Source organism: Nothobranchius furzeri, chromosome 10 (genome assembly GCF_043380555.1).
Source record: "Nothobranchius furzeri strain GRZ-AD chromosome 10, NfurGRZ-RIMD1, whole genome shotgun sequence".
Taxonomy (NCBI): domain Eukaryota; kingdom Metazoa; phylum Chordata; class Actinopteri; order Cyprinodontiformes; family Nothobranchiidae; genus Nothobranchius; species Nothobranchius furzeri.
Window position 1 is genome coordinate 54,706,536 of NC_091750.1, and position 27,922 is coordinate 54,734,457.

General features: G+C 41.8%; 1 protein-coding gene across 4 annotated transcripts in view; it reads left to right on the top strand.

Moving 5' to 3' along the window:
* LOC107386708 (rho GTPase-activating protein 26) overlaps window positions 1-27,922 on the top strand; it is a 154,636-nt gene that overhangs the window by 94,523 nt on the left and 32,191 nt on the right. For all 4 annotated transcript variants that reach the window (XM_070555790.1, XM_070555791.1, XM_070555792.1 and 1 more), the window contains 12 exons: window positions 10,197-10,298; window positions 10,370-10,480; window positions 10,853-10,957; window positions 12,718-12,847; window positions 13,279-13,379; window positions 13,802-13,896; window positions 14,944-15,022; window positions 19,409-19,445; window positions 21,243-21,308; window positions 22,189-22,263; window positions 22,343-22,427; window positions 26,322-26,380. In XM_070555790.1, coding sequence (XP_070411891.1) covers window positions 10,197-10,298; window positions 10,370-10,480; window positions 10,853-10,957; window positions 12,718-12,847; window positions 13,279-13,379; window positions 13,802-13,896; window positions 14,944-15,022; window positions 19,409-19,445; window positions 21,243-21,308; window positions 22,189-22,263; window positions 22,343-22,427; window positions 26,322-26,380 — 1,045 coding nt within the window. The remainder of the gene's footprint in view (window positions 1-10,196; window positions 10,299-10,369; window positions 10,481-10,852; window positions 10,958-12,717; window positions 12,848-13,278; window positions 13,380-13,801; window positions 13,897-14,943; window positions 15,023-19,408; window positions 19,446-21,242; window positions 21,309-22,188; window positions 22,264-22,342; window positions 22,428-26,321; window positions 26,381-27,922) is intronic.

Sequence of the window (27,922 nt, forward strand, 5' to 3'; positions counted from 1 at the left end):
AATAGTCTTTTCTTGTATAATTTATTAATTTATTCTTCGAATTTGCCTTCTAATTAGATGTTTATTCAGAAACAACCTTACCTGTAGATCTTTCAAAGAATTAGTTACAGGGAAGCTTGGCTGGTGAATGAATATTTTGGGCAAAATTGTTCAATAATGCCAAAAATATCATTGTCATTTGACCTGTCCAAGATGGCGGGTCGAGCTACGTGTCGGGCACCTAAGATGGCGGACCGCCGCGCATGCGTCGTCCGACACCCGGCTTTGATCCCCGTAGCAATCACACGATTCTAAACACCGCAGCGTGTATTAGAATCGCCGCTAACGTTACCTTAAAGTACTCCGTACCGGAAGGTTTAGCGGATTAAAGGACGCAGTTCCGCTGCGTCGGAACGGCTAGAAAGCTGCGCGGGACGCGTTCCCGAGCCTTCTCACCGAGAAGAGTGGCTAGTTAGCTCGTCGGCTAATGCTAGCGAACGCCCTGTTGCGACCAGGGTCTCAAAATTGCCTCGATCAACCAACGGGCATCTCGCGCCGTGATTGAAAGGGTCTCAATAGCGTACGCAATCTGGATGCAGTATCGCTCTGCGGTTGTTCTCGGCTGACAGCGTTTACCAAGCAAGTCAAGCTACGGCAGGTGCTAACGAGAATTACGACTAAGAACAGCGCGGATTCTGCGCTCATCGAATGGAAATAAATTTCCGACGGAGTCTTCTGTCTCCGATTACACAAATGGATGCACACAGTGTCACAAAAACCGCGACAAACAATAAACAGACGGTTCCAATGCAATAAAACAGGAGAAATGTTTACCCTTAGATGTAGGCCCCAAAGTGGCCGCCAGCACACGTCAGCACTTAAGGTGTTTTGATTAAACAGCGTCTCCTGTTGGAGGGTGATGAATGTGCACCCCCTTTTTCTGAGAGCTGAATGAGGAAGCGCTCGCCTTTTTCTTTTTCTCTAACACACAGACACTGAACCAAAAAATATCCCAAAATGTCTCAGAGTCGGCACAAAGTGTAATAAACTGTGCAGATATCAAGCTAGGCTCGCCATATTATGTAACGGAATCAAAGTGATGTAACTAGTGTTGTAAAAAAAATCGATACCCAGATATAAATCGATACTAAAAGTGGTATCTAAATGAGATATTCCATCCCTGTGGTATCGATATTATGGACTATTATACACAGCCTTCTTCAAGTACACCGACACGCACGACAGCCAGATGCCGTAAAGCAGCCTCCGCCTCCCAGACAAACAGAAGAAGACGCCGCATGGCTACATAGCAATTTCCCACGTGAGTTGTCTCCGATCCAAGTTTTGTCTGCCAAATAAATAAACAAAAACATAAACAGCGAATTTGGGAGACGCTTCACAGCCCAACTTAATTAGCATACCAAGTCCGACACATAGTTGTATATTCACGCTTATGTGCTTAAAGGAAACTCCCGTTTATTGCAACCCGGACTTAATTTCTAGCATGCAGTACGTTTGTTTTCTCACGCTGACAACTTTGGTGCTACTTGGATTCCCCGGGGTATTTACCGTAGGTCCATCGCCGTCAGCGTATATCCATATAACGGGTGCGGACGGGCACCCATGGTGCAGCCTCGAAATAAGACATTATCTGCACCAAAACATCTTCATGTCGAAAGGTTTTGTTAGGAATCATTAACGTGATTCCCCTGTTCGTTTGGAGCGGGTCTGGTCTGGGATTTCTAGGCGTAAACAGACTAGCTGCGGCTAATCTAACCGGCGCTTTTAATGACGTCACTGCCGTGCGCCAGTCTGTTTTTTTTAAGATTACCGGTAGATGTACCTTAAGCCTGATTTAAGCCGGGCGTACACTGTGCGACTTTTTCACTTTTTTGAGCCGATTTTCCAGTCGTGCAAGAAGCCACGACATCGGGGCGAGTTTTGCGCCGAGCGGTCGTGTAGTGTACAGGGGGTTACGAGAGGCGATTAACACCACGTGACCAGCCGCCGATCAGCAGTCGTGAGGTCGCAGGGACTTCTGGTGTGTTTAATATTTCGCTCGTCCCTCGTGAGGGTATCGCACTGTTGAAGCGGCGCTGCGAGCAGCTGCGAGCAGCTACGATCCAAAAAGTATCAGAACCGCTCACGGCGCATGCGCACGCAATCCTGCATCAATGCCGGCCGGTCGCTCGCTATTTCCCTATTAACAGACGCTGTTCGTTTTTGTTTCTACACGTTTTTTTACTCACAAAGATTGTCAAGAAAGCGTGTTTGTCCTGTTCATGTCAAATTAAACTGATCACAAAACACAGATTCACTTTCTTTATTTCGTTTTCCTCATCCAACCCCCATAAATCCCTGTGTGTCCTCCTGCAGCACTCCCGAAGGACAACAGGCAAGACAAAAAAGTCTGACGTGTTGAGTAAAAACTGCTATTTTTAGCACATTTTTAGGGCCGACGTGTTGCTACCAGACGTACAGTGTGAGCAGTCAGGTCGCATGCGAGAACTGGGTCGTGCAGTGTGAGCACATGACTCGTGAGATCTGCTCTGCGAGGAAGTCGTACAGTTTGAGCTGAAGCTGAACGCTGCGAGTGAAAAAGTCGCACAGTGTACGCCCGGCTTTATGCTTCTCCGTCTGCGTCAGTGCGGAGACACGCAACGCCATTATCCGTCCTTGCGTAGGGCACGCAAGTACGTACGGAGTCGAGCCCACTTTTTTAAACATCCGTCGAACGAGACGGATTACGCAAGCTTGTGATTGGTCAGGATGCCGCTGTTGTTTACAGCGCCGCCATTGCAAAGAGAGCCGAGGATAACTAGCGGCAGACACGGAGAAGCTTGAAGAATACCTCGCGAAAAAACTCTAAAAATATGAACGTTTAATTCCCCCGTGACTGGAGGAGTGAAACGATGCACAGCAAGCATTTTATTTGTGGACGGAAATGACAGGAAACGTGGGTTTAGAGGTGGGAAGCGCATGAAGGGGTGGGAGAATGAGAGACAAATATGTCCCTGTTAAAAGTCTCTTATATACACAAAAAACACAATATAAACACACGATCTTGGACCGATGCATGACAGGATACCACAGAACAGCGCTACGCCCTCTGTTGTCCTGCAGGGCAATTGCTTTGCAACACTCTCCAGGAGACGGAGAAGTAAAAGAGCAAAACGCTTCCGTCAGTCCGTGCGTGTCTGTCCCTTGCGGAGCTGACAGTCCTACTGTGGAGAAATTCGTTTTCTCCCTTTATTGACCAACAGAGTTGTTCAAAAGTACAGAACAAAACATATGGCATTACATCTTATGACAAAAATGCACCTTAAACAGAGTTTAAGCAGCAAAACATCACTCTGCAAATAGTGTATATATAGTGAGACAATTCATGATTTTAAGTGTTAACTTTCACCAGTTTTTGTATGCACGTTTTAAAAAATGCTGATACTTGAAAGGTTTAAGCACTTTACACACTTAATTCTTAACATTTAAGTTTTGTAATATAAATTGAGGAATGTTATTTTTTGAATAAACTTGTTCGATAAATGGGTGTTTGCAAAAAGTATCGAAATCGAGTATTTTTTTCAAGTATCGAATCGAGTTTGAAATTTTAGTATCGTGACAACCCTAGATGTAACTATCTAAAGTTGTATTTTAATACACTGTTAGTAGTTCACTTTTTATAAACAGAAGAATAGGCTAATTTTATCATCAGGGAGTTTAATTAAACACTCTGTATTGACTTTGAGACAAGAAAAGAGAGAGATGGGATCGTTTGAGAATCTTTAATTTCTGAATTATAAATTCTAAACAATCTACCAGGACTACTCTGTGATGGATGAGAATGGATTCGGATGTTGTGTTGGTGCGTGTGTGTGTGTGTGTGTGTCTGGTTCAGATTCCCTAGGCTGACGTCAAAGAATCTGGTCGTCTTTGTTATGACTAGATATCACGAGGCTTATAAAGTGATGACATGAGCCGCTATTTTGCCGTGTACGTACCCAGTGGGGGTCTCCCAGGTAGATCAGGAAATGCCAGGTCTGGAGACCTCGGATGTACGCTGGAGCTGTCGGTGCAGCGATCACAACGTTTCAAAGCCCGTCTGGAGGGTCGACCCCGGTACCGTTCAGCGGCGTCAGCAGGTGCTCTTATTTTGAAAGGACGTCGTCTGGTTGTTAAACGACGAAAATCTCCCGTTTCACAGTTCTTAGTTTAAAGAAAACACATCTGGCCAGGCTGCGCTTTTCTTTAGGATGATGGTGAATAGAACTGAAGTCAAAATGGAACTGCCTTAAAATGGCGTTGCCTTGTTTTATATCTCTGAATTGTTGATAAGTTGGAGTAAAGTGGATTGGACACTTGAAGTCAACACCAGATTCTCCTGCGGCAGCCGAAAGCTCTGATTGGTTGGAACAATGTGTCATGCGTTTCTATGGAGATGAGGATCAGTATGTCTGTGCCGTAGTCCTGTTTTCATTAAACATAAATCATGACATATTTATTTCACAGATCATTCACTTGATTATTGTTGATCAACATCTGTTTTGCTTAACAATTTTAATCACAAATAAAGTACTTTGATTAAGTAAAGTTTCTTCTTCTCCTTCGGACTCTTCTCCTGGAATATAAACAGTCTGAGGAACACCTGACCTTGGTTTTTCTACACAGTGTTATTGTGCCCAGGGGGCAGTTGTATGGAGTTGAAAACAATGAACTTCATAACCTTACAATGTTTATTCATTTGGCAGACGCTTTTATCCAAAGTGACTTACAATTTATAACCTATAGGGCATGTTGTGATCTGTGGGGGAAGCCAGAGTACCCAGAGGAAACCCACGCATGCATGGGGAGAACACGCAACTCCACGCAGAAAGGCCGCAGCCGAGTTTCAAACCTGCAACCTTCATGCTGCGAGGCAACAGTGCTAACAACTGCGCCACCATGCAGCATGCACCATGTTTCAGGTCTATATTTTATGAGCTACGTTTCAGGTCTATATTTTGCGCGCTATGTTTATTTTTTTACTGGCCAAGTTTCAGGTCTACTTTTTACGCTCTACGATTTGGGACTATATTATACACCCTATGTTAGGGGTCTGTATGTTTCGCGTTATGTTTCCAAAAATACATAAAACTCTGTGGTTTGGATCGAGCCAGACAGGAAGTCAAACACGAAGTAGTGTGAAACATCCAGAAACTTTCAAAATAAAAGTCACGTGCAGCTAAACAAACGTAATTTCCTGTGAAACCCCTGTAGCCGACGTAAACAGAACAGAAAATAAACCAGACCTTTTTGGATACATTCAACCATCGTTCTCCTTGCTTGTTATTGTGTGGACTCCTGAAATCACGTTTGGTGTTGCAAATCTCCAATGATTTAGTGACTTTGTGGAACCATCGGTGTGCAACGCATTCACTCCCATTTCTCATTTGAAACCCTTCCGATTTGGAGGGTGCTTGTGGGTAAAATGCTGCTTTCACGTCTGATGGAAAGGAGGCCTTATGGTTGTTTTCCTCTGAGGAGAGTAAATTGAAATGTTGTGGCGTTGTGAAGCGGTATCCGATTAGAAAATGTTTAAATGAGATTTGTGTTTCCACACTAAAGAATTGTATTAATGGCTGTTTTGATCCTTTGAACATATTTGGAGCCAAAATGCTATGAAATAATAAAAATCCTCTTGAAGCAAGTTCAAGTTCAAACTATTGTTAAAATATGCAATTGAAAAAGTTACCAGACTATATGTGTCTGTCCTCTAAGATATCTAAGTTAATGAAATAGGATCATAAACAATGATGGCCTGTTTCTCTTTGTTTATTAGAACCTGTAAACCCAAATAAATGGGAAATTAAAAGAAAGTTTAATTAATAATTACTAAATTAGGGGGGAAATTTCAGTATTTTCAGTGTTTTTTAATCTGCTTGCATAACTCATCATCAGTCATACTGTGAAGATGGCAGCAGGACTTTCCCTAAACAGTCCTTGTTAAACATGATGTCATCATGCACAGCCCACCAATCCCCTCCTTGTTGCAGGTCATTGTCTGATGTCGGGATCAGATTAAGAGATGAGTTCACAGTTTATGAGGCCACCGTGACTGATGTGCTAATCCAGGGTTTGCTCTAAAATAACTGTTAAAATCATCCCCTTGCACAGTTTCTCGTCATAAAGTGACAGAGCGGGCTGATCTTCATCTCAGGACACATTTTATAGAATTACAACCTGCTGATAAATAGTTTTACCTGAATACACAGCGCTGCACATTATGGGAAATTAAAGGGAACTCTGGTCTGGGCTCTGATCTCATCCACAGAAGAATCCTTTCTGAATGAAACGACCGAATAATCACAGTAAATTCAATACCAATTATAGTACAATAAGAATAAAACATGTGAGCTACAATGGAGTCATTTAAGTAAACACATCGAGTACATGCAGGGAAAGATGAGTTATGTGTTCGTCATGCACATATTTAGAAAAGTGTTAGCTATGCCTATTTTTGTTTCAAGTGTCTTTGGAGTGAAACACTTTCAAATGAGTTTACCAGTGTATGAGTTTTTTTTCCTTCTTTAAGGACAAAAAGCAACAGAAACGGTCTAATCCTGTCGTTTTGTTGTCATGTGATGTCTGGAGTTCTTGTTGTTGCAGCACCTTGGGGTGTTGGAGGATGCTGTAACAAAACAATTCATTACTGGGAAATGTTCTGTGTGATTCTGAGGAGATGCTGCCACCTGCTGGCAGGCAAAAGAAGGATCACTAACATTTTACTAAGGTTTAGTAGCTTCTGTCTTCTTATAGTTTGATGGGAAACGAATAAGAAAGGATCTCAGACTTGCTATTATTTCCAACTGTTTCCGCCAATGCGTGTCTTTAAAGTAGAAATACTGTTTACAGGGCTGAAGAGTCATTTCAGGAAGGATCTCCTCAGAGAATTTGAGAAATCAAACAGGGGCCTTGATGTTTGAAGCAGCGCTCATTTCTGACGACTTCTGCAGCTGTTTCCGTTCCTCCTTTGGGCCAGAGGCATTCATATGCTGTAAAAACGCTCGGTAACAAACTCCGTAGCATCGTTTCATCAGAACAACAAGAAAATAACTTGTTATCCAGACTGTTTAGGTTGGAAATACTTAACAGGCATTTCTTTACGTATTTAGGCGAGAATGACAAACATAAGCATATGTAATGTACTCAGTGTGGCTGGTTTTGTAACATTCTTTGTGCTTTGAGTTTAGTTTTAGGAAATGGTAGTTAAAAAAAAGACCAAGACGTGTGTATCGGCCACTCCGATAAGAGGAAACCCGTCCTGATCTGCCCTCATTTATGTGCTCACCTCCTGTTCTTCCCTTCATGCCTTCCTGCACCAGCGGTGGGACGTTTTTATTGTTCTAGAGAAATCTACAGGTTGCATTTTGCAGCCTTTAACACTGTTATGCATTACAAGGGGTAATAATCTACTTTTAAACATTTGTGTCTCAATCTAAGATTAATGGTTGCTGCATTTGCTGCATCTGTATTTAGCTTTGCATAACAGAGAAAAGCCTGAATAAAATACGTTTGTGAATCAGATTGGTGGTTTTTGGTGAAACCTGTGTCTCAAGAGCCAAGTGTGATTTTATTTTTTGTAGTTTCTATGTAAACAAACTATAGAAAAGGGTACATTCGCTAATTTTAAGGAAAGACACTAATAATATTAATAAAGACACTAATAATACAAATGAGTGGACTACCTGTGCCAACTCAGTTTTTAGTAGAAGTTAATATAAAGATTCTGGTAACATATTTAAGTAACTTTACAAAAATGAGCTAAATATGGCTTGAAAGATCCTCATCTTTGCTGTTGAGCTGTGTTTACTCTGACGTACTCTACGATCAGTCTCCTAATGGTTTAGAAAACGTTCGTTTTTCAAAGTCAACATGCTGTACAAGCATTAAAGCACAAATCCGGAGTTTTTTCAAAGGGCACCATCTAGAGGCTGAAAATGTATTGCACTTTAAGCCTCTCATTCATGAATGCACACCTCAAGAGGGCAACAGAGCTAAAACATCATTTTACAATTATTAAAACTTTATGCTGTTTCCTTACTTGTCTAAAGGAACTGTTGCTAACTCTGCAACTCTGCAGGGACTCTCTGAATTATGGCAGTTAAAGGCTTTCAGACAGCATGAATTCAGAATCTTTAAGAATCGATCCTGAATCTTTCTAAATATGAATCGCGATTCAGATGTGAATCGTTTACTTTTCCTGACGCCTCTAATGGACGTCCTCAAGCACTCGTGCACGTTCTGTGATTGACATCTGTACGTAAGTGGATGTCTAATGCTATTGGCTAATACTTATCAATGTTCAGTTCAAATTTCATGGGGCAAACCTAATTCTTGAAGGGAGGAAAACTCTGGATTACTGCTTTAAGAAGGTTTGCCAATCCGTTGTAAATGAGAATCTTAAGGCATCAAAATGTAATGGCGTACAAACAGTTAAATTTTCCTTATAATAAAACATGTTATTATACATTTATTTATTAATATTTTAACAGCACATGCATCATGTGATGCTCCGCCTCTTTAGCAGGTTTAGTACTTTCTGAAAAAACCCTTGCATTGAATGCTACACTCATATTGTGCCCTCTGGTGGACAATCTATGCATTACCACTGACTAGTACCAATTTTATTAAAGTTTTTTTAGATAATTAAAACAAATATAGTTTTATACCAGCAATAGTTTAAATTGTGCATTTTATAATTTACAACTCACATTTCAAACGGAATTGTACATAAATCTGTACTTGTTACTACTAGTTGTAGAAATGAAAACTGAATATTTTCTTTTCTGCTTACTAATACATGGCCTGTTTTTGATATAACACCTTCTAGAGTCCCGGAGCCCCCCAAGGCTCTTTACAACACAGTCAGTCATTCACCCATTCACACACACACACATTCACACCCCGGTGGGGATGAGCTACAATGTAACCACAGCTGCCCTGGGGCGCACTGACAGAGGCGAGGCTGCTGAGCCCTGGCGCTGCTCTGACCACCACCAGCAGGCAAGGGGGGTTAAGTGTCTTGCCCAAGGACACAACAACAGTGACAGACTGAGTGGGGCTCGAACCTGCAACCTTCCGATTACAGGGCGAGCACTTAACTCCTGTACCACCGTCCTGTGAATCCCCTCTCCCCGTCTCGTGAATTAGTTTACAGTTAAGCCCTTTTCAGATTGACATTCTGGAATATGTGTAGACAATTCAGTCCAGGTTTTAACCAGAACTGTGTTTTCAGACACAACACTTTTGTACCTGAACTTGTCCTTTCGGCTGCGTTCACACAGCAGGGAAAAGTTCCAGATGTCTGAGGGGGAGGGGGTGGGAAGGCTGTACCCAGGTATTGCGTAAACATAGTGCGGCGGGCGTACATGCGTCATTTACCCAAACAAAGTCATTCAGTCAAACATGGCAGACGAAGAGATAGAATTCCTCTCACTGATCGGACTTATGTTAAGCATAATTCTGCGCACCCGAAGAAACATAAGAGATCTGAATGATGAAGCTCAATGGTTAATAAAGGAATCACGGAAGTGGTGTGAAGCGCTCCGTCGCGCGTCTAGGAGACGGTACCGTAGGAGGCGAGCTGCCATGGTTCGCCGCATGCTACAGGAGCGAGCTATCTAGGTGCGCACAACGTCCCCCAGTCCCCTCCTCCCTGTCCGGAACTTGACCTCACCAGTCTGAAGCAGCCACCTTGTCCGTGACAAGTCCGGACCTGTTACTAGGGGCGTCGTCCGGTTTAATTACGGAAAAGGTTGTCCGAATGTTTGTATTCAGACACAAAGGTCTTACGGACAGAGTCCCGAACATTTCCGTTTTTCATGGCCTGTCTGAAGGGGGCTTTAGAGAGACCATTGCACAGACTTTTAACCGTTTTCCCCCTGCGTGTTCCAGCTCGGCGTGCACGCCCAGTTCATCTCACGTGCACGTGTTCTCATTCTCACTTGTGATGAAATAGCCCATTGTCTGATAAACAGCTGTGCTCCTCAGAGGGACTAGCTCACTCCAAGTTCTCTGAAAAATGGAAAATATTATGTGAAAGGGGAAAAAACTCCCAACGATGACGTCCATTTTGTTTTTTATGTTACTGATGAAATCACTTACAAAGTAATATCGGATATTTCTTTATTATGTTCAGCTTGATCAGCTAAAAGTTGGTGGTTTTGGTTTGTGTGCCACAGGAAGCCAAGAAAAAGTATGACAAAGAGACGGAGAAATATTGTGCCGTGCTGGAGAAGCACCTCAGCCTCTCGGCGAAAAAGAAAGAGTCCCATCTGCATGAGGTAACAGAGATTCTACGCCTTCACCTCTGCTGCTGTTTCTCCTGAAAGCTCAACTGTACTTCCTGTTTCAGGCGGACAATCAGGTGGACCACGTGAGGCAGCATTTCTACGAGGTTTCTCTGGAGTACGTGTTCAAGGTGCAGGAAGTCCAGGAGAGGAAGATGTTTGACTTTGTGGAGCCAGTAAGACCAACAGTTTGTTTTTTATTAAACCTCTTCTGGTCTTCGGAGCAGTAACTGCTTCTGTCACACCTCCCCAGAATAATAAACCTACTCAGAATAATCAGTCTCCTGTTGTTTTGTTTTGCTCCAGGGCTCTTCAGTGGTAGATTTGGAGAAAATAAAGACACGTTGTTGCACAGAATGTTTTACTCGGCTGGAAAACACACAGTTTTAAGACTTTTTAAAGTATTTGTGTAATTTCTTATCTGCTTTTTAAAAATCTCACTTTGGATCACAGTTGTTGATCTTGTCTCTTCTCTACTCCGCACACTTGTTTGAACCCCCCCCCCCCCCCCCACCCCCCCCCACCCTCATTGCTGTTTTATTCTGCAGCTGTTGGCATTTCTTCAAGGCCTGTTCACCTACTATCACCATGGCTACGAGCTGGCAAAGGACTTTAACCACTTCAAGACTGATCTAACCATCAGCATACAGAATGTAAGGATCCCATGAAAACACAAATATCAACTTTAACCTTTAAAGTGAAAGCAAAGACAACTTTCATTCTTTATTTTATATAATTTTCTTTCTGTAAAAACACACGTTTTCAATAAAGTTCATATCTTGGGTTTGCAGACGGGTTTTCTTTCATTGTGCGTTTCTCTCGGGGTCCCCCAAGGTTCTATTCTTGGACCACTGCTCTTCAATCTCTACATGCTCCGCCTGGGTCAGGTCATCAACCTATCATAGTTATGCAGATGACATGCAGATCTACGTAGCTGTATCACCTAGTGACTCGGTCACTGTTTGAAGCAAGCTAATGACCGGATGCAGTCAAACTTGCTCCAGTTAAAGACAAGACTGAGGTTATTTGGAAATAAGAAGGAAAGGACAGAGGTTATTGCTCGACTTGGCTCCAGAGGAATAAAGACCCAGGTTAGAATTCTTGGTGTCAAAATTGATTCAGACCTGAGCTTCACTGGTCACATTAAGGCTATAACTAGATCAGCATTTTTTCATCTTCATCAAATAGCACGGCTCAGAGGTCTCATGTCCTACAACACCTAGAGAAACTCATTCATGCGTTCATCTCCAGCAGGCTGGACCATTGCAATGGTCTTTAGGCTGGTCTTCCCAAAAAAGCTATAAAGCAGTGGTCCTCAACTGCCATTTGTGCCCCCCCCCCCCCCCCCCCCCCCCCCCGAACCCTGCGTGCAGGTCCCCCCTCCCCCTGGACGACGGCCGAACGGGATGTGTGCTTCCACATAGAGGGCTGGTGTAATGAACCACCAGCAGCGCTGAGCAAACACCAACCACCAACTTTTAAATCAAAAATGGAAAAGTTTATATATTCATCCGCCTTTGATTTGTTTCTTATGTTGCACCTTGTGCACTGTAACTGCTCACCTGTTAACTTTAACTTCTGATTCTCAAATCTCAATTGAATTTGTTTAATTTGATCTAAATTTATTTGTATATTTTAATCGTGCTTTGCTTTTCTTGCTCCTGGAAAGCTCATTCAGTTGCCTCTGTGTGAAATGTGCAATACAAATAAAGGAATCCCAAGGAGTTCCCAGTTCAGACCATAAACCTAGTCCCTCCAGCGTGTCCTGGGTCTTCCTTTAGGTCTCCTCCCAGTTGGATGTGCCTCACCAGGAAGGCATCCTCACCAGATGGCCGAGGAACTTTAATATCAAATCTGTAACTGTTATGCTGAAATTGTAAACAGCATAAATGACACAGTCCCCAAATTGTTCACGAGGGTTCCCAGTTTCCTTGTGAGTTTCAGAGCCTCTCTCTTCCTTTGCTGAGAATTTCCAAATACAAAACTACCTTAAAAATAGCCACAGAGCAGTTGAGAGTGAATCTTCTGAGTTCAGTTTCTATCAGTTGAAAAGTGTGATGACTGGCTGACTTGTGGACTTTGGGACAAAATTAGAATCAGATAAATCGAGTGTTAACTTTGAATCAAATGACAATAAATTGCAAACAGCTGCACAGATTAGCATTAGCAAAGCTTCTGGTCATCACAAAATCTGAGATTTGGTGGCTGAATTTGTGGAAGAACAGCTGACCTGCTTCTCTTTTTATGTCTGGTCCAGTCACAAATGAAACATGTCTAATAATGAAGTCAAACCGCCGCAGTAACGAGCAGATAGACATCTGTTAGAATGGTCTAAGCATAAGTTTTGTTTGTGCTACAAGCTCAACCGGGTCAAAGTGTTTAAATGGACGTTTCTGTGCTTCTGCCTTTGCAGACGAGGAACCGTTTCGAGAGCACACGGTCTGAAGTGGAGAGTCTGATGAGGAAGATGAAGGAGAATCCACATGAGCACAAGAGTGTGAGCCAGCACACCATGGAGGGCTACCTGTTTGTTCTGGAGAAACGTGAGTGTCAGCCTGATGGTCACGTCCTGATGTAGGCGCCAAATCCACCAGCTTACACCGGGTCATTTTACAGCACACACACACACACACACACACACACACACATACACACACACACACACACACACACACACGCTCTCATTACCAAAGCAGAAGAACAAACAAACCATAATGAGCCGACAGTTGACAAAGTCAAGTCTGATCTGCCGGGGACGTGACAGCCGCTGTTCTTGTGTGGTTGCCACGGTAACACATCTGCCGCTTAAGGAGGCCTGACTCATGCGTCTTTTGTTTTTTGTTGTCGTTTCAGTCCTGTCTGCCTTGATGTCTGTTTTCTTCCTTTCGTTTTCATTCATTTTTTTCTCTTCTTATTTCCGTAAATCTTTGTTTTGTTTTGCGTTATTTTTTCATGATTTGTCATTTTTCCTCAGGCTCATTTGTATCTACCTGGGTCAAGTACTACTGCACTTATCATCGTGAGCCCAAGAAGTTCACCATGGTCCTGTTTGACCCCAAATCCGGAGGCAAAACGGTAAACCGTTCACCAGTCATCCAGGACAACACCTGAATGCAGCTCCTCACGGAGTTTTCTGACCATTTTGGCCTCACCTTGAGTTTAGTTTGAGTTTATTGTGATTTGATCTCACTTTTGGTTCATGTTAATCATCTTTGATCTAAAACGTTGAGTGACTACTAAGCTATTATTCACAATGTAACACTTGTGATGGATTATGTATGAAGAAGAAGAAAAAGAAGAAGAAAATATCATGGAATAAATGGCACAATAATCTAAAAGTAAACTTTTTTATTTAAGTGTCAAAACAGAAAAATTTGCATCGGGTAATAGTCCAGTTAGCATTATAAACTTAAAACCACAAGATAAACACGAAGCCTTTAAAATGAGTAAGTGGCAAGTTTCTAAAAGAGTTTCTAAAACTTTGATTTATGTTTTAGGGAGAAGAAGAGAGCTTCATCCTGAAGTCCTGCACCAGGAGGAAAACCGAATCCATAGAGAAGAGGTTCTGTTTTGATGTTGAGGCTGTGGACCGGTTAGTGTGTTCTTTTCAAATCATTTTTTACTCACATTGCTTGAGTGGGACTGGTTTTGTAAGGTGTTATGGCTGCCTGAGGACACATGGGGATGCTGTTCAGTTGATGCAAGAGCACATCAAATGACCTCAGAGGCAGCTGTGTTTGGCTCCACTCCTCCACATCTTCAGTCGTCTTCACTCTGTTCACCTTCTTTATCTCATTTTACTGTTAATATTGGTGTAAAGTATACAATTAAAAATACTAATGCATTTTAGACACAATTCACTTCCTTAATTGTTTCTAAGCGACTCTTTCCTGTAAACTGAAGTTTTCTTTTCCTTCCAACCTTGAATAGAGACAAAGTTGTACCTTTTCTGCAGCACACTCCTCAGATTGTGTCTGCTCTGGGGTCAGAGCGTGGCTGGATGTGTGATGGTGTGTATTGGATAGTGTGTCACAATCCGAGCAGAGTGTAGTGATGAGCTGAAGATGAATGTGCCGCTCCTGCAGAGGATTGATCGGAAACTTGTAGAGAACTGGGTTGAACTTGCCTAATGAGGCCGTGTGAGTGACTGTTGTGAGCGTGTACACACCCATGCACACACACACACACACACACACACACACACACACACACACTTGTACGCACCTGCTGAATGATGACTGTCAGGATGATGTGTCTAAGCTGCTCAGCCCAATGAAATCCTGTGTGTTTGAATAATTTTCAGGCAGCTTTCGTCCACTTGTTCTGATCCTTTTATGGTGAAAATCTGATCTGGAATCTGTTTTACTGCATCCATTTATGAGCATGATTGAAAAAATGATACAAAACAATTTTCATTTCAGAAAAAACAAAACATTTGTCAAAAGTTGTGTTTTTTTCTTCCTATGTGTTTTGCATGAGATGTCTAATTAGTGTCACATCTTCACCCCACCCTGAGTAGAAAAGACTATTTACATGTTTATCATGTACTTGTTCTGTTTTGTGTAGCATGTTGATCTAACTGTGTGTGTGTGTGTGTGTGTGTGTGTGTGTGTGTGTGTGTGTGTGTGTGTGTGTGAAGGCCGGGCATGATCACCATGCAGGCTCTGTCAGAGGAAGACCGCAGGCTGTGGATGGAAGCTATGGATGGTAGAGAGCCGGTAGGTTGCCATGGTTACCGGTTTGTGCTTATGTGACGAAGACAAACAGTGACAGACAGACAAGAAGAAGAGAGAGACGGTGTGTTCTCTGAGTCGAACAAGAGGTTGCGTTACATTTAAAACAGATGTTTGTGTTCATCCAATTCAATTCAATTTTATTTATATAGCGCCAAATCACGACAAGAGTCATCTCAAGGCACTTCACATAATAAACATTCCAATCCAGGTCAGTACATTAAGCCAGTCAGAAAAAAATGTTTCCTATAAAAGGAACCCAGCAAATTGCATCAAGTCACTGACTAGTGTCAGTGACTTGATGCAATTTGCTGACTAGTTACAGTGACTATACAGCAATCCTCATACTAAGCAAGCATTTAGTGACAGTGGAGAGGAAAACTCCCTTTTAACAAGAAGAAACCTCCAGAGAATCCTGACTCAGTATAAGCAGCTATCCACCACAACTCGCTGGGGATCGAGAAGACAGAGCACGCGCGCACACGCACGCACACACACACACACACACACACACACACACACACACACACACACACACACACACACACACACACACACACACACACACACACACACACACCAAGCAATGTGTCTATGGTTACATTGTGACTTCTTAGTAAATGTTCTATTTGGTGAGAGATAAACTTTATTGTATTTATCCTAGTGAATCTATAATTAAACAGGTAAACTAGCAGTAGCACATCCAACGTCAAGGAAAGCAAAATGTTATCAGGAGAGGGAGAATGTTTAAGTAGTTAGCAGCAGTGTGCCAGCTGTTGGCCCCCTCCATGAGGCCACCACAGCTCAGCAGAACATCATTGTAGCTTCTTCTGGGGAGAAAAACACTTAGAGAAAAAATAAACTTAACAGCTGAAATTGCAGAAAGTAATACAGTTAAAGAGCAGATAGTAGAAGAATGCAGTAGAGTGTGGAAAGTGGTCAGCATGTCCTCCAGCAGTCTAAGCCTATAGCAGCATAACTACAGAGATAACTCTGGATAACCTAGCCTTTTTAGATGGAGGCATGTTGGAGTCAGGGCAAGGGAGAGCCGTCTTTACCGACTGTACACTCCACCTCCCTCTACTCCCCCACTTGTCCAGATTTAGGCTAACATCAGATTTTAACCATAGGCCCTATCAAATAAAAATGTTTTAAGCCTAGTCTTAAAAGTAGACAAGGTGTCTGCCTCATGGACTAAAGCTGGGAGCTGGTTCCACAGGAGAAGAGCCTGATAACTAAAAGATCTGCCTCCCATCCTAATTTTAGATATTCTGGGAACCACCAGTAAACCTTCAGTCTGAGAGCGAAGTGCTCAGTTAGGAACATATGGAACAATCAGATCACTGATGTATGATGGAGCTTGATTGTTAAGAGCTTTATATGTGAGAAGGAGGATTTTCAAATCTGAATTTAACAGGTAGCCAATGTTGGGAAGCTAAGACAGGAGAGATGTGATATCTCTTTTTAATTCTCATCAGAACTCTAGCTGCAGCATTTTGGACAAGCTGAAGACTTTTAACTACATTCTGTGGACTTCCCGAGAGCAATGAATTACAGTAATCTAGTCTTGATGTAATAAATGCATGAACTAGTTTTTCAGCATCACTCCTGGAAAGGATGCTTCTAATCTTAGCAATATTCCGAAGGTAGAAAAAGAAAATCCTACAAACCTGTTTAACTTGGGATTTGAATGACATGTCCTAGTCAAAGATAACACCAAGGTTCCTTACTTTGTTCTCAGAGATTAATGTAATGCCATTCAGGTCAGGTGATTGACTAAGCAATTTCCTTTTCTGGATTTCTGGTCCAAAGATGAGAACTTCCGTATTGTCTTGCTTTAAAAGCAAAAAAGTTTAGAGTCATCCAATTTTTTATGTCCTCAAGACAAGCCTGTAATCTACCTAACCGATTAGGTTCACCAGGGTTAATGGATAAATATAACCGAGTATCATCAGCATAACAGTGGAAGTTTATCCCATGCTGTCTAATGATTTTACCAATTGGGAGCATATATATAGTAAAAAGAATTGTTCCAAGCACTGAACCCTGTGGTACTCCACAAGTAACCCTGGAGTATGAAGAAGATTTGTCATGTACATTTTTTACAAAATGAAATCTATCAGACAGGTAGGATTTAAACCAGCCTATCACTGTTCATTTGATCCCTACAACATGTTCAAGTCTTTCTAAAAGAACATTGTGATCTACTGTGTCAAAGACAGCACTGAGATCTAACAAGACTAGAACAGACACAAGATTCTTATCTGAGGCCATGAGAATATCATTTGTAACTCTCACTCTCACATCCTGTAATCCTTCATTACAGGATGTGACACCTAATTACACAAAACCGTTTCTATTTCAGCCAGTCAGCCCAACATTTGATTTGAGCTGCTCTAAAAGGTTTTAACCCCAAATCGTGTGTTTTATGTGGTGCCTACATTGATGTTTAGAATGTTCGTGTCTCACCAACCTCATCGTGTCTGCATCCAAAATGGGCAAAGGTTACTGACACAAGCTAGAACAAGCCCAGCTTATGTGAGCGGACATAAAACACAGATAGTTTGTGTTTTGTCTCATCTGTTACCAACCTTTCTAGTTAAAACGTGTTTATGGGGCAGCACTGCTCTCTAAATGTTTGGATCATCCATTTCTCAGACAAGTAGATATAAATAATTTGCAATGAAAAGTTTTATTTTAAGGCTTTCCAAAACTAAAGGATTTAGTTTAAAATTAGTTAAATATTTCCAGTTTTTGTTGTGATGATCCACAGAAGAAGACCTCAGAGTACTTCCCACAACAATTTCAATACGCTTTCAGTTAATATTTCCAAATATAGGCCCATCTCCACTATCAAAACATCCGGGTTTTACCAGACCTTTGCGGCAAGCATGTCTCCACATCACCTGGCCAGCCCAACAGGACCACTTTCTGGGTAATTTCAGGGACCAACAGAGTACCTGATCTTGGGTATTTACTCAGAAAAAGGCAGGACTTGCAGTTAACTCATGCTGATTGGTTGCAACTCGGTGGGAAATTACATTAGCAGATGTAGCCAAAATATTAGCATTAGTTAAATTGTTGCTGGTGAACTGGAATGGACAGAAAAGAAGATGACTGCAGTTCCTAACTCAAAAAGCTGAAAAGGCAGCGGAAATCCCACCGCTGTTTTTCACAGCGTTTTATCACAGAGCACAGCAAAACCTGCGCCACTTCTAGTCATTAAATGCCACTTTGTACGTCACACAGCCTTTCTCTCTGTCCTCTGATTGGTTGAAATCACAGCAAATTTAACAGAATCAAACCTTTTTAATGTTAATAATGCCCACGGATGTCTTTTGGCGCTGATCAGTGACATCACTCATTGCAGAGATGATCGCGATATACTAATGTCCAAGCAAAGTCCTGAAAGGGACAATTTTGTATGGTGACATAACGGCTAAGAAGAGTGAGCAATTGTCTGAAGTTTCCCAGCCCTCCTCTAGCAGACACACAGCATTTCTGGTCCAACTGGGTCCTGGTGTAACTCTGAATTGATGGTCTACCTCACCATCCTGCAGCAGATAAAGATTTAGACACTGATTATCTCACTTCTGCCGCAATTGGACCCTCTAGTGGCACTAATCCCTGAACCTTTTCCCCACTTTTCTAATACACAGCTGAGCCAGAACCTTACATTAAAGAAACAATGTGTAGTTTTTACCATTCATTTCTGTAAATATCCATCAAAATGTTGTTGAAAATGATTGAAATGATGCCCAGTTGTTCAAAAACATTGGCAACGTTGTAACATATAACCATAAAAATCAGGTCTAAAATACATGAGAGCAGGTGTAAGTCTCAGGGCGACGCCATCTTAGATGCCATGTTTCCTTCTACGGGAGCCCATGAGGACAAAATGCATTTACTGATTTGTAACAAACGGTTACAAAACTTTCGTCATTCTTAAATGTTGTTTTACACATTTACCTCTTCACGTGTTGCCAGTAATGAAAGGGAGTCTGCTATCTAGCTGAAGTTTGCACTCCCCAGGTTTTTTTTTACCCTAATGGGCATCCGTTGGTAAGGCCTTACTCCAACACAAAAATACTGCTTGCTTGCAACGATTTAGGGATCTACTGCCCCCTATTGCCAGGAAAAATACACACTGTCACTTTAACATCCTATTTTTATTTATTAGTATGTAAAGAAAAAAAACACAAATGTCCTTTAAAATTATTTTTATGTGACAACATGTGGAAATAATTTTTCAGCAGAAGTAATTTAAACACTTGCTATTAGGCAACAAAAGTCAAATGCCAAACATCTCCTCTCATTAGGTTAAATTCATTTTTGAATCACACTTGCTGACATGCATGATTTTTTTTGCAGGTGTACAATCTCAACAAAGACAACCAAGCAGAAGGCAGTAAGTAGATCAGCTCTTACTTTCTGTTCTATATGAAGAATGTTGCAGTGATTGACCTAAAGAGTCTCGTATTTTATCAGACCACCTTTAGCTTTGATTTCAGAGTAGGTGTCACATCTGTTTGTGGCCCTGCACCTACTGATGACGTCAGATGACATGATTAGCTGGTTGTGGCGGGAGTTGTGTTAGCATATGATTTGCTTGGGTTGCCAGGTCTGCTCGGGCTTGTAGTTTTGTGATTTGTAGTAAACATGGCTGACATTAATAAAGAAATACATAATTACTTTTACTGATATTTGGTCCAGTAAATAATCCCAGTCTGCACACCACTGATGAATAAAGTTGCATATATACTGAAATTTATTTACTTACATGAGGAAAATAAGTTTTGGGGGTTCTTATTAAACAGAATGTTGCTTTAAATAAATTTTTGAGCAAATAGCACGTGTACAACATAATAATTAATGAAATGTACAGAAACATTTAACATTTATACAAATACATGCAAAAATGTACATGTACAAATTGTTTTGAGAGTAATTTTGTTAGAAGTCTGATAGCTAGTTAAAAACAAGAAGCAATGTGAATTTGTCCGAGTGTGACAATCAGCAGATGCAGGTCTAAATGTCTGGACTCTGTGTAAGTGTCTGAAAATTACGTCTGAACCACTCTTGTGGCATCTTGAAATATGCTTATTTGGTTATGTTGTTTATGTTTATCCAGGTGTTGACTTAGTTTATAGTTTCAGCAACAAGTAAATAACCCCCAACTGATTCAGTAAGTTGTTTTGTTCTCCTAAAAGGGACCTATCATGCAAAACTTAATATTTGTTTTGCATAGACAGTAGCTCTACTCTGAGCCCCTCCTTCTGGCTTCTTAAAGCAACAGAGCCCTGAAACGGCTCATTCTGGAAGGCACTGAAAATGTCGAGAAGAAAACTGCTGAACCTGCTTCATGTGAGAGGGATTTCACGTAAAGAACTTAATAAAATTGTTTTGAATATTACACAAGACTATTATAACTTAATTTAAAAAGTCATAATAGATCTCCAGAATCCTGTTGGAAGATTTAATTCTGTTTTTGACTCTGAGAGTTTGCACTATGGACATTATATTGGCATCAATATCGGTATCGGCCGATGTTAGTCATTTTTTTAACATATGGGTTCGTTAAATAAAACCTGGCCAATTTTAACAACCAATATTTTTTCCATCTCGTCTCCATTTGTTTGCCTGTTTCAGAGGGTGAGGGGGGTGGTGTGTAATTGTTTAGTCATGTGAACAGTGAATGAAATCATCTCAGAACCATAAATGTGTGTGATGTGTGTACATAATAATGTAAATTTGGCTTTAATAATTTTCATTTTTTACAAAATAGCTGATTTTAGATGCATTAAAGTCAGTTTATCGGTATCGGCAAATATTGGTTATCGGCCATAACAGTGATCTCAATGTCAGACATCGATATCGGCCCAAAAAGTTCATATCTGTGCATCACTAATTAGCACCAAAGATTTAGACAAATTAGTTACGTTGGTTAGTTCTCTGTGTTCTAGCTGTTTCTGTGTTGGCTAAGTTTGATTAGCTGTGGTGGCCACATTGTATTGGGATCCCTCCGATAGTTAATCAGTTGTAAAAGGTTTCATTAAAATCCCTTCAGTGATTCATTCAACATAGTTTTGCTTAAGGACAAACACCTTGCTGACAGGTGAATAAAATATGCACACATTTTACCAACATGTGTCCACGGCTGTGAATTCAAAACACAGAGTTGTCCTGTTTTGTTTTTCCTCCTCAGTGGCCCAGCTGGATGTGACCGGATTCAACGTGATGAAAAAATTTATTTATGCTGTGGAGACTCGAGGTACAATATTAACTTATCCTTTTTTGTTTTTTCCCCCTTTTTCAGTTTTTCTGCTGAGTATCTTCTCTGTTTCCTTCCAGCAGTGCTTTTTTAAAATCTCGCCCACACAGATTCAGTTCTCTTGCTCTTTTTTGAGCTGGTTGCACGTTTCCATCGTGGGATGCTACTTACCAAACAAACAAAATAAATATTTTTGATTAATTTATAGTTATTTGATTAAAAATAATGTGTTTTCTCCATAACTGAGAAACATGATAATTTCTGGAATAATTAAATGAATGAACTGTAGGAAATGATCACTTACTATATAGTCAAGCTTTCTGTAAAGGTCGTTGGTGTTTGTTGATTTCAAGAAAGATGGACTTGAGCGCGATTAAACCTGCCACAGACAGTGCTCTGATGTGTCATGACATCCGTTTCTGCAGATGCTTTTCCAAAATGTCACAGTAAAGGTCCAGATGTTCACAAAGTCAGAACCTTGTTTCATCTGCTGCTGTAAAAGCATCCTTTGCTGCAGACTTGGTGCTTTTCATAGAGGATGCATTGACATTAAGACTGTATGATTAACCTCCTCTGCTTTTGAGCGTCTTGAATAATTTTTCCTCTATTTTTATTTGGAAACAAAATCAGCACAAATAATATTTTATTAATGTATTATATTTAGGGTTAGTTGAATGAATGATGTACTGTAGTGTAAAGCACTTTGGAGTCCTCTGACTCTGAAAGGTGCTATACAAGTGCAGACCACTTATTATTTATCATTGTTATATTATATTATATTATATTATATTATAAAGATAAGTCTATATTTATCAATTAAAAGTCCTAAGAATATTTTTGATAGAATAAAATGATGATTTCCTTGTTTTTCTTTCTCCAGGTATTGACGAGCAGGGCTTGTATAGAATTGTTGGCGTGAGCTCCAAAGTACAAAAACTACTGAGCCTAGCTATGGGTAAAGCAAGCACAATATATTTAGATTATCTGTTCTAGCTCTTGCGGTTTTTAATTCTTTGTGTGTTTCTCTCCATCAGACCCTAAAACGTGTGCCGACGTGGAGCTGGATAACCCGGAGTGGGAGATTAAAACGATAACGAGCGCCATCAAGCATTATCTCAGGTTAGTGTGTGAAGGTTTCATTAATGCAGATATGCAGCAATTTTCTAAACAGATCTATTTCTTTCATGTCTACGATGATTCCAGCTCTTCTGAGATGCAGAGTTCCTGAGCTCCCACTTTAATAAATGCTTCTGTTTTATTTATTTATTTATAAAAATGTGCTTGCACTTCCTTTATTTATGGGATGTTTGTTGCATACTTTGATTAAAGGGACACTTTGCTTTTTTCCAAGTGGGGTTTTGTGAAGCACTTATGAGCAGTAAGCACAGGAGACGAAGGTCAGCACATTCTGGGGGATTTGTAACCAGCCAGGAAAGTTAAAAGCCACTCAGTAACCTGCTCAGTTGCTGCTTGACATACGCTGTCACTGATCTGCACAATCCCACTTAAAAACACAAAGGAAGGGAAATAAAACCCAGCTGTATTTATGTGACTTTTTAAAATATTATATAGACTGGATGGTGTTTTCCAGAAGCTTTTTATTTAGTTTATTTGTAGTTGCACACTTTTAGGGGGGAGGTCAGCTTTACCTTTGGGCCACTGTAAGGTGATGCACATCATCCACCACCTTTCACGTCAGAGTGTCAGACAAAGATGTTGAAAGATTTTATGGTTATAATCATTTAGTTAATATTGTTTGAGGTTTTGTAGGATATTAGATCACTTAGACGTGTCAAATTGTAGTCTGTAAAGCTAAGGTATTGCATTTTGTTACCAAACATGGCTGACTTGCAAAGAGTTGATTTAGCACATTTTTAATCAACCATCCCATTCAATCAGTTATTGCTCAGAATGTATCTAGGGGCGTGGTCTCAGTCCCCACCACACCAACGTTTGGCTTTATATCTGCAAAGCTGACTGAGTTAAAGCCATTTTTGTGTTCATTAAAGAGCAAGTCACCCCCAAATAAACTTTTTTTTGCTGATAAACTAAATAAACGAGTGTCTAATGGTGCTGCAGACACGTGTCGTCAATAATTTGGCACTTCAGTGCATCTTAGTTAAAATTTAAATATTCTGCCTAAAACTGGCAGTGTTGTGCCATTGTCAGGTAAAAACTCTGCACTGTATTTGAATTTAAATCTGCCACCGCTATTGGCTAAGAGGTATGCTATGATGTAAACTGGTACATTATGATGTCACAATGCTGTCGTGAGCCTGTGTGTGTGTGTATTTGTTAGCAGCTCCTCCTTCTCGGTCTGCCAGGCAACAGCATTTGTTGCATTTTTCAAACATGAAGTGGGAGTGGAGTTAGACTCTGGTAGGGGTTGACTTGCTCTTTAAAGACTGTTGACTGCGGCAGCCATCTTGAATTGGGCTTACACCAAAAGTTAATCAGTTATAGGCCGTGACCAAATTCAGGGGCTGCATTTGTCGGAGTACACATTTTAAGACCGATTACACTGAAATGACATGGCTGTCGAAATTTGAAGGGTATTCAAAATGCGTTGGGTGTGGCGTGTCCTCATAGGCAAAGGACACCCCAGGATTCTTTGCGAGCCAGATGTGAGATTTTTGCTCTTGTAATAATGGTGGACAAAGCGAAAGAGTTTTACAGTTTTAAATGTAAGTATATTAAAATCTGGTGTTTTTAAAACAAAACTTAACGCAGTTGTGTGTTTTTAGGCTTATTCGTTTCCCAGCCGCTAACTTTTGTCTTTAACTCATTCACTACCAGCCGTTTCGTCTCGTCTCGTCTCGTCTTCCTCCGCTTATCCGGGTCCGGGTCGCGGGGGCAGCATCCCAACTAGGGAGCTCCAGGCCGTCCTCTCCCCGGCCTTGTCCACCAGCTCCTCCGGCAGGACCCCAAGGCGTTCCCGGACCAGATTGGAGATGTAACTTCTCCAACGTGTCCTGGGTCGACCCGGGGGCCTTCTGCCGGCAGGACATGCCCGAAACACCTCCCCAGGGAGGCGTCCAGGAGGCATCCTGACCAGATGCCCAAACCACCTCAACTGGCTCCTTTCGATCCGGAGGAGCAGCGGTTCTACTCCGAGTCCCTCCCGAATGTCCGAGCTCCTCACCCTATCTCTAAGGCTGAGCCCGGCCACCCTACGGAGGAAACTCATTTCGGCCGCTTGTATCCGCGATCTCGTTCTTTCGGTCATTACCCAAAGCTCATGACCATAGGTGAGGATTGGGACGTAGATCGACCGGTAAATCGAGAGCCTGGCTTTCTGGCTCAGCTCCCTCTTCCCCACGACAGATCGGGTCAGCGTCCGCATCACTGCAGACGCCGAACCAATCCGCCTGTCGATCTCCCGATCCCTCCTACCCTCACTCGTGAACAAGACCCCGAGATACTTAAACTCCTCCACTTGAGGTAGGACCTCTCCCCCGACCCGGAGGTGGCAAGCCACCCTTTTCCGGTCGAGAACCATGGTCTCAGATTTGGAGGTGCTGATCCTCATCCCAGCCGCTTCACATTCGGCCGCGAACCTACCCAGCAAGAGCTGAAGGTCAGAGCTGGATGAAGCTAGGAGGACCACATCATCCGCAAAAAGCAGAGACGAGATTCTCCTGCCACCAAACTCGACACACTCCACACCACGGCTGCGTCTAGAAATTCTGTCCATAAAAGTGATGAACAGAACCGGTGACAAAGGGCAGCCCTGGCGGAGTCCAACCCTCACTGGGAACAGGTCCGACTTACTACCGGCTATGCGGACCAAACTCACGCTCCTCTGGTAAAGGGACTGAATGGCCCTTAACAGAAAGCCATCCACCCCATACTCCTGGAGCGTCCCCCACAGGGTGCCCCTGGGGACACGGTCATAAGCCTTCTCCAAATCCACAAAGCACATGTGGATTGGTTGGGCAAACTCCCATGCCCCCTCCATCACCCTTGCAAGGGTATAGAGCTGGTCCACAGTTCCACGGCCAGGACGAAAACCACATTGCTCCTCCTCTATCTGAGATTCAACCAGCCGTTTCCTGATCAGAAAAGCCCTTCGCTGCCAGCATTTTTCAGAGTTTTCACAGTTTTTTAAGGAGTCACAGAACGTTGCGCTCTATGATGATGTCAACGCCAAAACTACCAAAACAAAGCGGAGTCTCACCTTCATCAGGAAGAATCCTCGTGTTTAGAGCGTTATCCGTTCTTTCATAATCCGTTGTTGAATTGTGTTTGGCAGAAGCTTTTCCGGTTTGCACCTAACTTTTTTACAGCAGTGACTCAAAACGATCTCCTAACACATGGATTTTCTCCTTCCTGATCACGTGACGTACGCGGATGAAGATCAGCTTTAGAGCTGAGATGTTTGTTCTCACGGTGCGGGGACTCGTTCTGACATAAAAAAAACCCAGCAAATGACGACTTTTGACGTCACTGGCAGAGAATGAGTTAACGATCGAGGACTCGACTTACGTTGACTAGATGGGCTGGGTACAAGGATGCTACCCTTGACTTTAGACACCGCCATAGATGAACGTGTAGTGATTACTTAATGAAAGTTTCATTAAAATCCGTTCAGTGGTTCATGAGATATTTTCCCCACAGAGGCGAAACCCTTCTTTTCTAGCTTTCTCCTTAATGATACAGATTCCATAGTATATAACTAAAAACACAAACGGTGAGCTCAAGCTTTGTGTCTGTCCTGCCCTCTACACCTGAATCTATTCTGGGCACACATCGGAAGGTTTCAGGTGCACACAAACACCTACACCTGCCATCCTACACTCGCTACATCAAACTGCACATTACACGAAAGACTTACTGAACCAGTAGCCAACTTTACACTCTTCTGGCAGCAAAAAATAAATAAAATACACTCGTGAGAAGTTCCCGAAGTAGAGAAACATTTAACGAGTGCTCAAAACATTCACAAGCTAATCAAAAGCCATTACTTCATTATCTGAGATGAAGCTCTCCATCTGACCCGTCCTGTTTTTCCAGAATGCTGCCGGCGCCTCTCATGACCTACCAGTACCAGAGGAGCTTCATCAAAGCTGCTAGTGAGTATTTTCCTCTCTGCAGGTCATTTGGCTTTCAAATGCTCAGTGTGTGGATATAAGCACATCACAAACAGATACTTCATCCTGGAATAAATTCTCTTCTGGATTTGTGGTTCAGATTGAGTTAGATTTTTATTTAAGGAGTTTTCAAGTCAGTCAATAGTCACCATTTCTAATTAGATAACATTTAGAGTGGGTTTATTGTGCTCAGTTAGTTAAATGATGCTTGAGAATCTACTCAGATTAAATGAAAGGAGGAGAACATATGATTCAGCATGTGTATGAGGTTGTCAGGACTTGCCTTGTAGCTGAACCCTATGACTATTGTGTGTGTGCCTGCGTGAGAGAGAGAGAGAGAGAGAGAGAGAGAGAGAGAGAGAGAGAGAGAGAGAGAGAGAGAGAGAGAGAGAGAGAGAGAGAGAGAGAGAGAGAGAGAGAGAGAGAGAGAGAGAGAGAGAGAGAGAGAGAGAGAGAGAGAGAGAGAGAGAGAGAGAGAGAGAGAGAGAGAGAGAGAGAGAGAGAGAGAGAGAGAGAGAGAGAGAGAGAGAGAGAGAGAGAGAGAGAGAGAGAGAGAGAGAGACTCAGAATGCCATCAGCCTGTGCGTATGAGAGGTTTATGAGATTCCAGTTTCACCTAAAGGGGAAAAAGCCTGGCCAGAAGATCTAAATGCTAGTTGAAGTTTCGCTTCCTGAGATGTGTTATGTCAGACAACAGCTGCAAAATGTTTTATTTTTGTAGAACATATTTTGATTCATTCTGTATTCGTCTCATTAAACAAACTTGGCCTACACTTATCTTTTAAAGATAGATTATTTAAAATTTCCAACCGTCAACCCAATCATTCCAGTCAAAACAAACTGTTGCAGCAGCAAACATTTTTGGCCAAGAAACAGACATGTTTCCGTAAGAAATCATCCGCCCAGTCCGATTATTTGAACTATTCACCTTTTTATAGTCTTAATTTATTGTGGTAGGGCTTCTTCATCTTGACTAGGTGATCGGCTGTGAGTGTATCCACTTGAGGGGAAGCGAGAGTTTTGGCAGTTTGTTGGACTGGAGCATGCAGGTGTTTGTTAACACAGTCCCAAGGAGAAGAAACATCAGCAGTGACCTTAGAAAGGGAATCGTTGATGTTCATCAATTTAAGAAAAGTATAAATGGAGTTTCCAAACAATTTTGGAGTCAATTTACAAAGTTGCATCTGACTGAAACGCAGGACTTTTTAACAATGTTGTTTACTTTTTAATTTTCCCACCGATCATTCCACCGACCAACCAACTATTCGACCAACCGATCACCCAACGAACCAACCAAATGATCATTCCACCAACCAACCAACCAATCATTCCACCAACAAATCGTTTGATCAACCAACCAACTGACCATTTGAACAACCAACTAACCAACCAACCGATCATTCAATTAACCAGTCCTTCAACAAACCAACCAATCATTTGATCGACCGACCAACCAAACGATCAGTTGATTTTGTTTGTAGAGCACTGATAAATTCAGCTCAAGTGCTTTATATGACGATAACA